The 14,501-nt window shown below is 37.1% G+C and overlaps 2 protein-coding genes across 2 annotated transcripts; both read right to left on the bottom strand.

The window, feature by feature from the left end:
• Positions 1-4,214: 4,214 nt before the first annotated feature.
• Positions 4,215-7,950, bottom strand: LOC143636471 (tobamovirus multiplication protein 3-like). Its single transcript, XM_077104058.1, has 11 exons — positions 7,816-7,950; positions 6,522-6,612; positions 6,370-6,422; positions 6,192-6,284; positions 6,059-6,130; positions 5,863-5,935; positions 5,721-5,766; positions 5,555-5,618; positions 5,179-5,232; positions 5,014-5,091; positions 4,215-4,307 (listed from the first exon to the last, which is right to left on the bottom strand). The coding sequence occupies exons 1-11, from the start codon at positions 7,933-7,935 to the stop codon at positions 4,215-4,217; spliced, it is 837 nt and encodes a 278-aa protein (XP_076960173.1). The 5' UTR covers positions 7,936-7,950.
• A 2,490-nt stretch (positions 7,951-10,440) lies between these two features.
• LOC143636472 (proteasome subunit beta type-2-A-like) lies at positions 10,441-12,882 on the bottom strand. The gene is made up of 3 exons (XM_077104059.1): positions 12,713-12,882; positions 11,177-11,300; positions 10,441-10,755 (listed from the first exon to the last, which is right to left on the bottom strand). The coding sequence occupies exons 1-3, from the start codon at positions 12,868-12,870 to the stop codon at positions 10,441-10,443; spliced, it is 597 nt and encodes a 198-aa protein (XP_076960174.1). The 5' UTR covers positions 12,871-12,882.
• Between the last annotated feature and the right edge of the window lie 1,619 nt (positions 12,883-14,501).

Consider the following 14,501-nt stretch of genomic DNA (forward strand, 5'->3'; position numbering starts at 1 on the left):
GAGATCAGCAAAAAGAATTATTTTCGCGCAAAAGTAAAGCAATGAGATAAACTTACACAAGCCGTCGACTTGGATAACGGGCTCAAGCGCGCTGTCCGCCCACCTCTTGCTCATACCAACCCCCACCAGCGCCTCCTCACAAATGTTCTTGGCGGGGGATGGTTCAGCGGTCAACTTATTAACCCAGGCGCCAGAAGGGTTCTTGAGGACACCCACATCCGCAGGCGCAGAAGAGATCTCGCGCATGGTCATGCGGATGGGGATCACACCAGCCCTTATATAGAAAAACCTCTCAGACCAGTCATGAAGGCTCTTGAATGAAACAGTGGAGCACTTCACCTTCTGACTGCGGGGAACAAAAGAGAACCAAGAGTCTTGGATCTTGGGCTTGTAAAAAAACTGAAAGCGCCGAGGGGTGGGCTCCTCGCGCTGGGATTTGCACATGAACTCAAAATGAGTCATGCGCACAAGTCCAAACGGATGGACTTGGGATATATGAATCCCATAAAATTTAAGCAGTGCACCCACAAACCTTGTCATCGGGAGACGAAGGTTGCAGTGGGTGAAAAAATGGCTATAAAGGGATATATAGCCGGTGGGCGGGTCCGCCGCCGTTTGCCCGGCCCCAGGCAACATGCAGCCAAACAGAGGGGGAAAACCCTGAGAGGCGATAAGGCTGTCAAGATCAGCCTGCCTCAGTTTGCAGGGGATTTCATTCCACCTCTTCACGGCCTTGGTCCTCCCTACCTCTTCCGATGAGACCTCAGCAGCCTTCTTCCCCTTGCCGGTCTTCTTCAATGTAGACATTACTAACGATTTTCTACGGCAATGGATGGGGGAGATTGTGTTGTCTGAGCTATCAGACATACAACTGTAAAATCGAACAGGGGAAACTTCTGAAGAACAGATAGCTGGAAGCAGAACAAGGGTAATCGGAATACAAGGAAAGAAAGAAAAGAGCTCTGAATAATAAACAACAAGATGAAGGATAAAAAATTCTAAGGGCTGGCTTTTAAAGGCCCAGGAGAGAGAAATATTGGTGCTGATCGAACTTCACGCGCCCCCACTCGCAGGTGTAAGCCAACGCGAGCGCGACACGTGTCCCTGACACTGTGTGAGGGGACACGAAAAGAAACACTACAGCTGTTGCCAGAATTCACGCGCCACCACTCGCAGGAACGGACCAACGAGAGCGCGACACGTGTCGCTGACACCATGTGAGGGGACACGAAAGGCAACTGTAGCACCTCGAGCACACGAAAGGTCTGACACGTCTCCATTACTGGCCCATGTCAGCAACAACCAACCACGTACAGGGACGATTCGTTTGCAACCAAAAGGATAGAATTTCGCGCAACGATGAATAAAAAGAAGAAAAAGACGAACCCCTACTAAAAGAACAAATTGTTAAGTCTAATATCTATCTTGCCTCGCTAGCGCGAGACAAGACACACATTAGACTGGGGGGGCTTGAAGAGGTATGTACCCGCCTCAATACCGAGCAAGGCGGGTCAACCCACAAGATATAGACAAGAGGCTTGAAATCAAGACACTATGAAGGCACAAAGCCAAAACCTATGCGCATGGCGCATATCACATATGCTCATGCATCACATGCTCAGGCATCATATGCCCAGGCACCACACATGCTCAGGCATCATATGCCAAGGCATCACATATGCTCACGCATCACATATGCTCACGCATCACATATGCTCACGCATATCACATATGCGCGTGGCGCATAAGCGCGCGGCGCATATCACATGCTCGTGCATATCACATCTGCGCATGAAACATCTGCGCGTGAGAATAAAGAGAAGACCTCGCGCATCCTCAGGATTGGCGCATATCACACATGCACATAATCAACCTCGTCCTTATCCAAATCAGGATTAGGGCAACCTTGATTGTGCACGTCAGACAACCTTCCAGAAGGTATCTTTTTAAGGAATAAGAATATGCTGATGTCGACAGCTGCCAATGAAAGGTGGACCACTCAGCATAAACCATGTGCTACCACGTGATTATAACCAATGAGAAAGCACCAGGTGTCCCAGAGGACACGTGGCGCAGAGCAATTGAAGGAGGCCAACAAGGCTGAGCCCAATCAGTGGAAACCCTAGCACTATAAATACAGCATCAACTCCACAAGGAGGGACATTCAATCATATTCAATTACATTCAATCACAGACAGTTACAGTCAGTAACACACATCAGATAACATCCAATTACAGAGTATTCAGCTATTAAGCAATACACTCCAAATTCCTTACTCTCACATATTATTATCTTCTCCCACAAATACTTATTCTCACACCGGAGGGTTACCTTAAAGAGGACCCCTCTGTCCCTTTCTGAGGGGTAAGTTGACGGTGCTGTTCATTTTGTAGGTGGAAGAACCCAGATACAAGAAAACCATCGGTGAAATAGTATAATCATACCCGAGGAAAGTAGATCGTCTACCAGTGAGTCGATCCACGCTTCTTCAAATGTAATCTCCCACGAGGAAATAAAGTACAATATAAACATCAAATAAGACATAAACTTGATGTGTGACATTGTGATTATTGGAATATGACAAAACATGGTTTGGGTAAAATGATTTTAAGGATTTTATTAATGAGGTTTTAAATAAAACAAGTGGATTGAGTTTGGGTTTTGATGACCTAAGGGTGGTGGCAATGGTCTCGTCACCGGCGCCACCCCCTCATCCCGATTCGGTACTTAGATGGTGGGGACGGGTTTCCACTCCATCCTAGACCAGAATCCAACTTCCATCTTGATAATCTCTCCCGCCATTCTTTATTCCTCCTTCAAATCGGCTTGCAGTCCTCGATAATGGCGAAGCTTGGACTAAGACACGAGGGGTGGGGGGCTCAAATTTTCGGTACACTTTGTATAAAAAATTTCGGTCGAAAACGGATAAATTTAGACGGGTAAACGGGTATTTATCTGTTTAGACACGAAGGTCGATTCGTGTCTATCTGTTTAGCACATGGAACCTGTTAAGACCATACCCGATATCTGTTAAAGTCGTGTAGATTTGTGTCGTGTATTCATGTATCGTGTCTAAATTGCCAGCCCTACCTGCGATTAAGGTGATTTAGGGTAGTTAAAAGTGTAAATGACATGAAACTACAAGATTATGCTATGTGTAGTGGAGTGGCTATATTGGGGGCGATTTTTGACACGTGGCGTCACGTTAGCAAGGGGTGATTTTTCATTTTAGGGTGTTGTGGTTTGGAGCCCAATATTGCCTTACCGCATCACATATATATTACACATACATATTATTAAAATAATATTATTTTCAATGTGAAATCAGGTGACAAATGCATGCCCCCACCCACCCACATAATCATCCGGGGGGGGGGGGGGGGGGGGGGTTGTTGCAGGCTCATCGGGGCTATATTGCCTTCAATATCGCCCCACTACATAGTCTTAGTAGAACTTTGTTTGGGTATATTAGAGACGCACCACTTTCCCATAAAGTAATCAATACGTATAGAGGCTGACTTATGTGCGCAATTGTATGCTATGCTAAATGTACGAAGTCACTACAAATACGACATGCGTATCTAGTAATTTAGGCGATGATATATACGTCCGTATAATTACGCAACATGTATATAAATAGTTACATACCGTTATAATCAACGTATGTATAAAACTATAAATTATACGACATAAGTATCATAATGATACATGTATGTTACCAATGTTCTTAAAAAAAAGTAACGATATTAAAATTAATGTAACTTCATGCGTTTAAAAGAATAATAGAACTACATTCAGCAAGGAAAGTTTTCGTCAACCCGTCGGCACGCACTTTTTAAAGTTTCGTGATTGACATGGTACCAGTTTTTTACTGATTTTTTGCATTCAGTCCGGTACCCATTTTTTACGATTTACGGTATCATTATTTTCAGGACCAGTAATTTGATCCTAAGTTTTGGTTGGTATCTGTCAGGCGCGAATTTACCATTGCTCTAATGATGAATTCTGTTAAAAGTAATAAAATTAAAATAAAATAATTTAATCAAAGACATTGATCCACATAAAGGCTCAGTGTCCCTCTATAAATAACTAGACTGAACATATTTCACAAAATACATAGATCACTACAATGAGCATACTCCAAATACCCTTGTTTGTTTGTTATCAGGGGTTTTGTAATATTTTAAACTCCATTAAACACACAGAAAGAAGCTTATCGAATAGCATGATACTGTATGATCCCGCGCTTCGGTGGCAGTTTCCTCAAAATGTACAGAACTAGAGAAGACGGTAGTATCTCCACCAGCTGTTCAAATAAATATAAAATAAAATAAAACAGCAATATGAAATAATTCAACTGGCAAGTGTCAAATTGAAGAATTAAAACAACGTAGAAAGAAAATATGGTAACAATCCCTATATTGTTGCAATAGGGTGAATTTTAGAGTTTAGACACAATATGAAACGTGACGAGGACCTAACACGAATTCATGGGTCAGGTCAGGTCAGGTCAAACTCGTTAACACGTTTAGCTAAATCTAATTATTTAGGTTGGTTTTAGTCAGGTTTATCGATTTTGACCTAGTTCCGTTTAGTTTTATTATTATTTTTTAATGTGTGTTTTATGTGGTAACTCAAACATATTGAGTATCTTATGCCAACTTGAAGGATAAAAAAGAAACAGGTATCAAGTTTTATAGTTTAAATGCAGCTACTTTTTATCTGTACTTAGTACTTACTGTTAAAATTCATAACTTTAGAACATTAATATGCAATAAATAATTTTGAGTTAAACAGATCATGTTCAAATCAACCAACAAAATCTTGTGCCGTGGTTGGGTTCACGTGTCTGCCACGATTTTCAGGTTCGCGTCAAATTTCTGGGTTCGACCCGTCAATGCGAACACCACCCATTTAAAATATGTTGCAATACGATTTCTACTATAGAATATAAAAATCCAAAATTTAATTAAAAATCAAGATCAAAGGAATTAAAGAGTTAAAAGTCTTACCGAATAATAAATAAAATTGAGAACAGGATGTTCCAGCATGTCCAGGTTAGCACCTTCGTTGAACGCATTAAAACACATCTAAAAGACAACATTATAATTTAATTGTAATCAGAACATATGAAAGGAGGTTAGCATACAAAATTTAAATGACAAAAATGCCCTCACCATGATACATCTCACAAGAAAACACGCACAGCAGATTGCTGTCACGTAGCCAACCTGCACAGTAAATATACAAAACATTACAGACTTAAATATACAGGTCAATCTGGGGTGTAATTTACTTAAACAGGTTAAAAATGGTTTAGATTGTTATTCTGTTGCTGTTGGTTTTGTAAACCATAATCATGTAAATTATAATTAAAAAAAAACAATGTATTCACGATCAACCCGACCCATTTCAATTTCAACTCACAAGAAAATGACTTTTTTGACCGGAACCCATATCGACGGATCAACCAACCCACCATCTTTCCGCCTTTAATCCTATATAGGTAAAATTTAACAAACTATAATACACATTTACACACATATGGCATACCTCATGTAACTTCTTTCGACGGCCTATTGATTCCACAGGAAACCGTTGCAACATTAGAAATAGTCTGCAGATATATGTAACAAAAAAAGATTATTCTTTTGTTGCAAATTTTCTCATTTCTTAACTTTTTCTCACCAAAAAAGAAATAGAAGCATAAAAAAAATACCTTCCACCATAAACAAGAAAGCCCAAGGCTGCAAATAAAGAGACCCCTGAAAAAGATATATGAACAAATTTAGCAAAAAAAGAAAAAAATATATACGGTTTCCAACTAAAAAAAACATTTAACCAGATTTTAAAAACAATACCTGCAAAGAAAACCTTTGACAAAATCACCAAGATATCCATAGGATTCCACCAGATTACTAACCAAAGAATAATCTGTAAACAAATAACAGGACTTAGGGTTAATATAATAGTCATATACAAAAGAAAGTGTAACAAACTAACAAAGTAATATCATATTAAGGCGATAACTGTCATGAGTTTATCAAAACTTGTTACCTGAATTGCATAAACAATTGCGTTGATTGCAAAGAAACCTGGTCTTAAACTGTCAGTTGAGACGCCTCTTGCCTATCAAATATTCATAACTTTAGTGATCAATTAGCACAAAAAAAAATTAATAAAATTAAACCTGGTAATATATTTCTGCCCAAAACAAAACCAAGAGAGCATATGTAGTGAAAAATACAAGACTTGGCATATCAAGCAACATATGCTGTGAAATCTGAAAAAATAAAACATATATTCATAAATAATTAGCCCATTTAATAAATATGATTACAAATTACATTATTATAAATCTTCCTAACCTCAGGTGTTAACTGTTCGATATCGCGACGGAAAACAAATGTAAGGCATCTAGCTGCAATAATAGCATGCTTAAAATTCAGTATAAATCAAGAAAAAAAAGTTTAAAAACGCATTTTTTGATTAAAATAAATAATAAATGAAATATACAGACCCCCATTAACCAAGATATTGAGGAAATGAAAGACCTTCTGGGTAGTCCAACCATATTCAGGCACTCTCTGTTGTATCCTAACTAATTGTACCTGCAATAATCAAATATCATCCAATCAAAATTAAAATCCTACTGCAAATTTATCAACTAGAGCAGTTGTAAATCATCGATACGAGTAGCGGAACTAGGGGTGCAAAAAGCTCAAAACAAACCAATCCTGAGGCTTAAATAAAGTTCGTTTGGTTATCGAGCCCAAGCTGAAGCCTTGTATGGTAAGATCGTTTAAGCCTATCGAGCCTAGTGTATTCTTAAGTTTTAACTCTTCAGGGCTTCTATGTATTAATTTCACAATTCACGATCGAGCTCTAGCAAAGCTTAGGCGTATTAACATTTTTCTCAAAATACATATAAATAATTAAAAATGCATATAATTCAATTAATAAATAATAAACAAGCCAAGCTCACGCTTTAAAAAAGGAGCGTTTAAGCCCTTAGTTTAAACTATCAAGTCAAATTTGATCATACTAGGCCTGTCACTTTTATTCACAACCTCAAACTCGACCCGAGCCATGAAACTGTTAACCCAAACCTGAAAGTACTGGTAATCAAACCTGAATTCACACTACTTGAACCGTTCTAACTACTGAACACTTGTTTCTGGATTTCAAGTGAACCCGAAAAACCCGTTCTGCGTTTTACTGTTCTAAGTCTTACGCCCCCTTAACCAACCGAGCTACACGGCGGGGACCCGTTCTGCGTTTTAAACCTTAATAGTTCGTGCTTATTCGTTTACTGTTCCATCACAGATTCATTCAACTCGTCAATTTGAAGTTCAATGGCTATTTTACTTGTATGTTCTAATTGCTTATTTATACTAATTCTATTGATTTTTTACACTTTTCGATTTGTCTTCAACAACAATTCTACAGATTTTTGTTCCATCAATTTCAACTTCATTCGATTCTATAGATTTTTGTTCCACCGTATCCATCTCCGTTCTCAATACTCGAAAAAAATTCACTTTTTATTTATTTAGTTTTCTAAGCCAAATACTCGAAATCCCAACCCGGTAAAGCAACAGGAACAAATTAGTGTCGGGTTTGGTCCTAGATTTAACATTCTCAAACCCGAGGAACCCGACCCGAGAAACCAACCCAAACGTGCAACCAGAATAACACTCCTAGAAATCATACAACAAACAGAATTTGTTGCTTTCAATTAGAAACCCTAGAAATCAAATACTACCAATTTGGATCAAACTACACCACTACAAAGCAATTAACTGCAAACTGACCAGTGCAACAACGGCAACACCGCCGTAGAGAGCAGCAAGAGCATGAAAGATTCGGTCTTGCCAAACGGGTGAATGGTTTAAGTAATCCCATAACGTGTAGGGCTCTTTGAGCGTGTACATCGTCACCCAAGGAGCAGCTTCTTCAGGCCACACTCATCGTCAGAAACTTTATTGATTAATAAACAACCGGCCGGGCAACGAGATCTGTACGAAAGATGAAATTGAGATGATGTTTATTTATTATTATTATTATTATTATTATTATTATTAAGTAGTTGGAGTGTGTGTGTGAAATGATTAGATGATTTTTGGGGTTTGGTGTTAGCAGTTGGAAGTTGAAAACGGCCGGCAAACGCAAGTAAAGATCGAGAAATCATGAGATCACGACGGAAATATAGGGGCGGCTTTATTAATATGATCCAGCTGATAACCGAACCGATTCGAAAATCGAACTGAAAACTGATTTGGAACCGATTATAACCGTAGGTTCGGAAGTGACTTGTAATTTTCTTCGGTAAAAACCGGTTAAGACGCGAATTAAAACTAATTGTAACTTGGTCGAGAGACCAGTTTTAACCCAAACCGAAACCGATCATAAACCGGTTTGACTTTTGTTGGCCAAGCCGATTTTAGGTTTTAAATCGGTTTGTGAAATTCTAACACGGAATGAAGAAAAGTTGGGAGGGCTAAAATGATATTAATTGCTTGATTGATGTCAGAAACTTGTAGATAAAACTAGACTTCTTCTTGCAAAATTTAAGAAGTTGATCTATGGTTATATTATTAGATTTAACAAGTTTTTTTTACCCACGTGTTGCTACGGGGGATATTTGGCGTTCATGTATGTTTTGTTTAGTGGCAATTAGTACATGTTGTGACATATGAATAGTTGTGGCATATAAATGTGTTTATGTACTTGACTCGTCTAGTTTCTTACTAGTCATGGTTTTTTTGGCCTTTTATATAATTATGCCTCCTTTCTAAAAAAAAAAGACGGACGGAAGCATAATGCATTTTGTGCTAGATAATATAATAAAGGCCCTAGGGCAAATATCTTTATACATTTTTTTTAACATGTAGCATGTTATAAGTTGGCTACTTACAAAAAAAATACACATATTGCAACTATTGGTTAGTTTTTATAGTGGTTTCAGAAAAAAAAAAAAAAAAAGAGTTAAAACGCAACACAACACTTGTGCAACTAAAGAATACATGCAAGTAAAATGCTATTTGGACTTGTAAGATAAGCATACTTAATTGTATTTTTAATGAATAGTGGAAAATGTGTGTGGTTGAGTTTTTAGTGTATATATATATATATATATATATATATATATATATATATATATATATAATGTATCACGTGTAATCAAAATATAAATTCGTGATGTAATATGTCTAGAAGTATATCAGTATGTGTCTTACATTGTTAGTGGTTATGTATTATAGCATTTTGGCTATAAGAGCACACGGGATAGTCCTGATAAATGAGGAAAAATGAGAGTTGAGACGGAGGTGGATGGTGTAAGAGGTTGAAAGTGGGGAAACCCCGGGGTGTAAGTAGAAGACATTACAATCGGGAAAAAAAAAAGTGAGAATTTAGATCCGGAAAGAAAGAGGAACACCATCTTCTAGAAATAGGGAAAAATCGGGTTGAGATGCATAAAGTATTTCAGAGTGCACTCCGTTGTGTGCAATATCCCCAAGATCATTCAAAGCATCCACAACGAGACATTTTTTAAGAGAAGAGAGAACGGAAGAGAGAGAATGATGTAGATGAATGAGAAACAAAGGAGCTTTTTTGAAAAATGTCTAAACTAAATTATGTGAGAGGAAAGAGAGGGAGGGCACGTTTTTAAAGCCGTCTTTACCGTGAGATAGACAAAGCTTGGAGAAAATTGACGCTGGGCTGTTTTAAAACCTCTTATTGTTGATGACTTTAACTAGAAAAAAAAGAACTATGCAGTTAGAGGTGCACAGCCAAACCGGTTCTAACCCGAAACCGGCTAGTAACCAATCCACCACTAACGGATTTATTCCAAATTCAAACCTCCGGTTAGAAACCGGTTATATTATCGATCTCCAAAACCAGTTACAAACCGGTTCTTTGGTTTTTTGTTATTATTTTTTAAAAATTGGTTTTTTCCTGTTATACCGGGGTTGACTGTTAGTACCTGACCGGTTAATCGGTTAACCGGTTATTTAACCGTTGGCCATTAACCAGTTTTTAAAATGACCAGTTTGCAATTGACCGATTAACCGGTTTGTGCACCACTAGTTCTATTTAGTAAACCTAGATTGATGAACTCAAAACTACTTTCTGGTCTAACAAGCAATAATCTTTTGTGTTATGATTTTCTTAGCTTAAAATTCAGTTCTATTTAAAAGAAAACTAAATATATAATGATTACTGTACTCTTCACAAAATCAATATCAATATCAAAATCAACAATCAAAATCATGCCTCAACAAAGTTTCCCATTAGGATTAACATAACATAATAGTAACAGTCTTAACAATCACAAAACCAAACCAACCAGACCTTCAACATTATCTTTTAGTCCCTAATCAATTACCAACATAACCAAAGATAAACCATAAATCCAGATACAATACAAGCATGACTTAATCTTTTGTGGTCCTACGCCACGAGTGCTCACGGGCCCCATCTTGGTCCACGATCTTTATGATGAAGTTCTGAGGAGCCACAACAAGCCTGGACCTTATTTCCTCAATGCATTGGTCTGCAAGCTTGATGGCTTCATCAACCGTCATGTTTGGGTGGTAGTGACGGTCCATCATGGACAGGGCGAAGTAGGAACCGTAACCAAACGCTGCCTTGTCGACTTTGTGCAGAGTTGCAATGTAGTCGATGAAGTACAGAGACGGGCCAGTTTCCTTGTCATGGCCGGCCAGCACGATGTTAACCATGTACGGATTCTGCAAAAAATAACTTGGTTCATATACAAAGAATTCTGCTCATATAAAATCGATTAAGCTTCAATTTTACCTATTTACCCCTACTTTCTGCCTAAGTCTAAGAGGCTGTTAAATGTCTCCACTTTCAAATAAATGTCCTTTTGGGTCATTTATCTCTTAATATTATCAAATCATCAACACTCATAACAAATTATAAGACCAGTTCTATTACAACTATCTTCTGATTATTTGGTGCCATTTATCAAACTATATTACTAGTATGATAACATAATGTCACTCAAATATAATGATTCAGGATGTTTCAGCTACTTTTAATATTTTACCATAATGAAAACAAGTACTTCAGAGATAAAAGAAATAAACGAACACAAGTAATATCAATAAATTGTTATCCTCCTAAAATAATTGAAATAGATTATACCTTTCTCAGGGCTGTAGCGAGCTCACCACGCATGAAATTTGCAGCAGCCTTAGTAGTCAATGGAATACCGTTTCGGTATTGATACAAAGCCACATTTTTCTGTACATACTCTGTGAATTGCGCCCTAAAAATAAAAATAAAAAAAACAAGAAATTAAACATAAGATTTTTACATCATAACCAGTGTAACATAGCATGTAATTCATGATAAAATAATCTTCCAACTTATAATAAAAAAAACAAAACAGAAACATTAATAAGATTGACCACTTAAATATAAAAAAATATCTTATATGTTAAGAAAAGAAAGAAACAAATTCCATCACAACCAATTTACTAGAACACTAAACACAGCAACTGATTTCATATTCTATTACACAAAAACTGTAAAATGAATGTTACATGCCAATTCAATGAATTAAACTATGAGGCTGTTTAAACAGAGGTAACACTCTTTCATCTGTCAAGCCCTAATTACTCCCAAACTCAAAGCCCAAATTCCACCTATAACCTTTCGCATATTTTACCCGAAAACACATAAGAATATTAGATCACGACCCGTAGTATTCGTCCAACTTATAAAAGAAAACAGAAACATCAACAAGACTGATTACTTAAATATCAAGAAATATCTTACATGTTCTTTCTGTAATAAACAAAAAAAACTCATTTAAACATGTAAATGGAAACAAATACCATCACATACAATTTCTGCAAACTAAATCAAATCACTAAAACACTAAACACAACAAATTAGTTTCATATTCAATAACACAAAACCTGCAAAATAAGTTTTGTAAACAGTAAACATATATTTTCAGCATAAAACGTTACATACTAATTCAATAAATTAAACTATGATCCTATTAAAACAGATGCAATACTCTTAGACTCTAATAGCTTCACATTCTGTAACACAAAAACTAGATGTGAGCTAATAACTGAACCGAAAAAGACAAAACCAAACCGAACATTAACATTATCTGTTTTTTATCCTCGGTGAACCAAAATCAAGAGAACCGAACCATTCAATTTTCATATAACCTCCAATTCATTTATTTCTAAGCAAAACTTTTATCCCAAGTCTAGTGTCAGTTATTCACTGAAAAACCGAATCGAACCAAAAACCGACAAACGATTACTAATCCAATAAATTAAACTATGATCCTGTTAAAAAAACCTCTAAAAATCCCTAATTTATCCGAAACTCAAAACCATAATTCAATCTACACACATTGCCCTAATTACATCAAAATAAGCAAATTAAAAAGAAAACCCAGGTTTGGTTTTGATTATTAACAGACATTAACTGAACCGAAACAAAAACCCACAAACTAAACAAAAAAAACAAACCAATAAACCAAAAACCGACTAGTAAATAAAACAGAATCCTAAGCAGTAAACATAAATTCCCGCACAAAACATTACATCCTAATTTCTCTGAAACTCAAAACCCTAATTCAATCGATAACACTAAATCCATAATAACATCAAAGTAATCAAATCAAAAGAAAACCCAGAAGAGAATGAATCTCACCGATCACCAGCTTCACCACTGGCACCCATGAGCTTATGCGAGTCAAGAACCATGATCTTGTCTTCGTTTGATTTGTGAACGAGGATACTGTTGACGGCCGATGAATCGGCTACCACTAGAGCGAACCCTTTGCCCACCATTCCGAATACACACTCCATGATTGATTAATTGATTCTGTGTTTTGAGTTGATCGATTGGATTAAAGATTGATGGTAGATTGTGAATTGTGGGGGTTTATATTGGGATTGGAAGTAACTTGGGGAGAAAGAAGGGAAGATGGGTGACCCGGGTTGTAAAGCGGGTCGGGGTTTGGATGTTTATGAGCCGTATTACTTGTTATTTTTTATTTATTTTGTTCGTTTCTTGTAGTAAGCATAGGCTTTTTATTAGAGATCCTCGTTCAATCTTCACAGAAAATACTTTGAGAAGGGCATGAGTGGTTCAATGAAGGAGGATCGAGACTTTTGTGATATTTGGTTTGATTTTGTGGGTGTCCAGATTTTACCACCAGTGGACCTTCGAGTGGTTGGGTTTTTTTTTCCGAAATTGGAGATAATTTGGGTTGGGCCAGTTGACAGTAGTTTTTTGTTACTGGGTCATCTTATACGGGGTACCTGGATGATTATCTGTTTGCTGGTCGTTCAAAAAAGTTATGTTATTTGTTTAAAAAAAAGGCTGAGGGTTGGGGGGATATTATAAACAAAAATATTATACTTTATGTTTTTTCTATAAAAATCACTCAACAGTTTATTTTTACATATTAATACACATGTTAATTTTTTGAAAAGGAAAAAAAAAGAAAAACTTTTAAATAACTGATCACTAATTTCATGTAAATCGAAGAGACTATCCTAAAATTACAAAAAAAATAGAAAGCTAAAAAAATTATACTATTGAGTTTCCTTGTTTGATTAAAAGTCTGGTACAAATACTGTGAATCATAGTTGTAATGATTCTAATATTTCTAATATCGGTTCTACTCTTTGAATCATAGATCTCTACAACAACCATGTGATCAATAATCATAATTAATATTGTTTGATTTGAAGTACTAAAATAAGTTTCTTTTAAACACTAACGTTACTAAAATAAGAAATCAACTGAACTAGCTGGTAGATAACTAAATCATTTTCAAGTTTTTTTAAAATTTTTATTTCCCCAATTGTTTTCAAAATTAATATATACATGGACTATAATGTGCAAAAAATTGTGAAGAGATTGTAGGAAAACTAACGGTATGTTCGTTATAGAGGGAGGGTAGCAAAGCTACCCGCGGATCTCTTATCCGACCCGCGGATCGTCAAAGACATCCGCCACCCACGGATCCATTACCCAACCCGCGGATCGCCAAAAGTCATCCACGCAAGGAGCAAGTGGATTGGTAAGCCATCCACAAACCATGACACTTTGTGAAAGCTCCATCATAACCCGCGGACGGTCACCCAAGCATCTGCGGAAGGAATTCACAAACAACTCAAGGGACTCATCACACGTACGATCCCTACGTGATATGGAAGAGCAGTTGTAACAAACTACTTCTAAAAGATTCCCTCAAAACCTCCTGAAAGCAACATCGGCCAATGGAAAGAATACACCTAGACACGTAATGGTCATCCCACGACATGCACAGACAATGGCTACACCACAAAAGGGTCCAGGCTGTCACACCCAATAAAGGGCGGACACGTGTCCTTTTAAGCAGAGAGGTGATAACTTGATAGTGACAACTCCACCAATCACCTTCCCTCCACCTTCGGCTATAAATACGAAGATCATCTCTTCAAGGTAT

Source organism: Bidens hawaiensis, unplaced genomic scaffold (genome assembly GCF_021521415.1).
Source record: "Bidens hawaiensis isolate Kalapana, Puna unplaced genomic scaffold, B.hawaiensis_p1.1 tig00007983_1, whole genome shotgun sequence".
Classification (NCBI taxonomy): Eukaryota; Viridiplantae; Streptophyta; class Magnoliopsida; order Asterales; family Asteraceae; genus Bidens; species Bidens hawaiensis.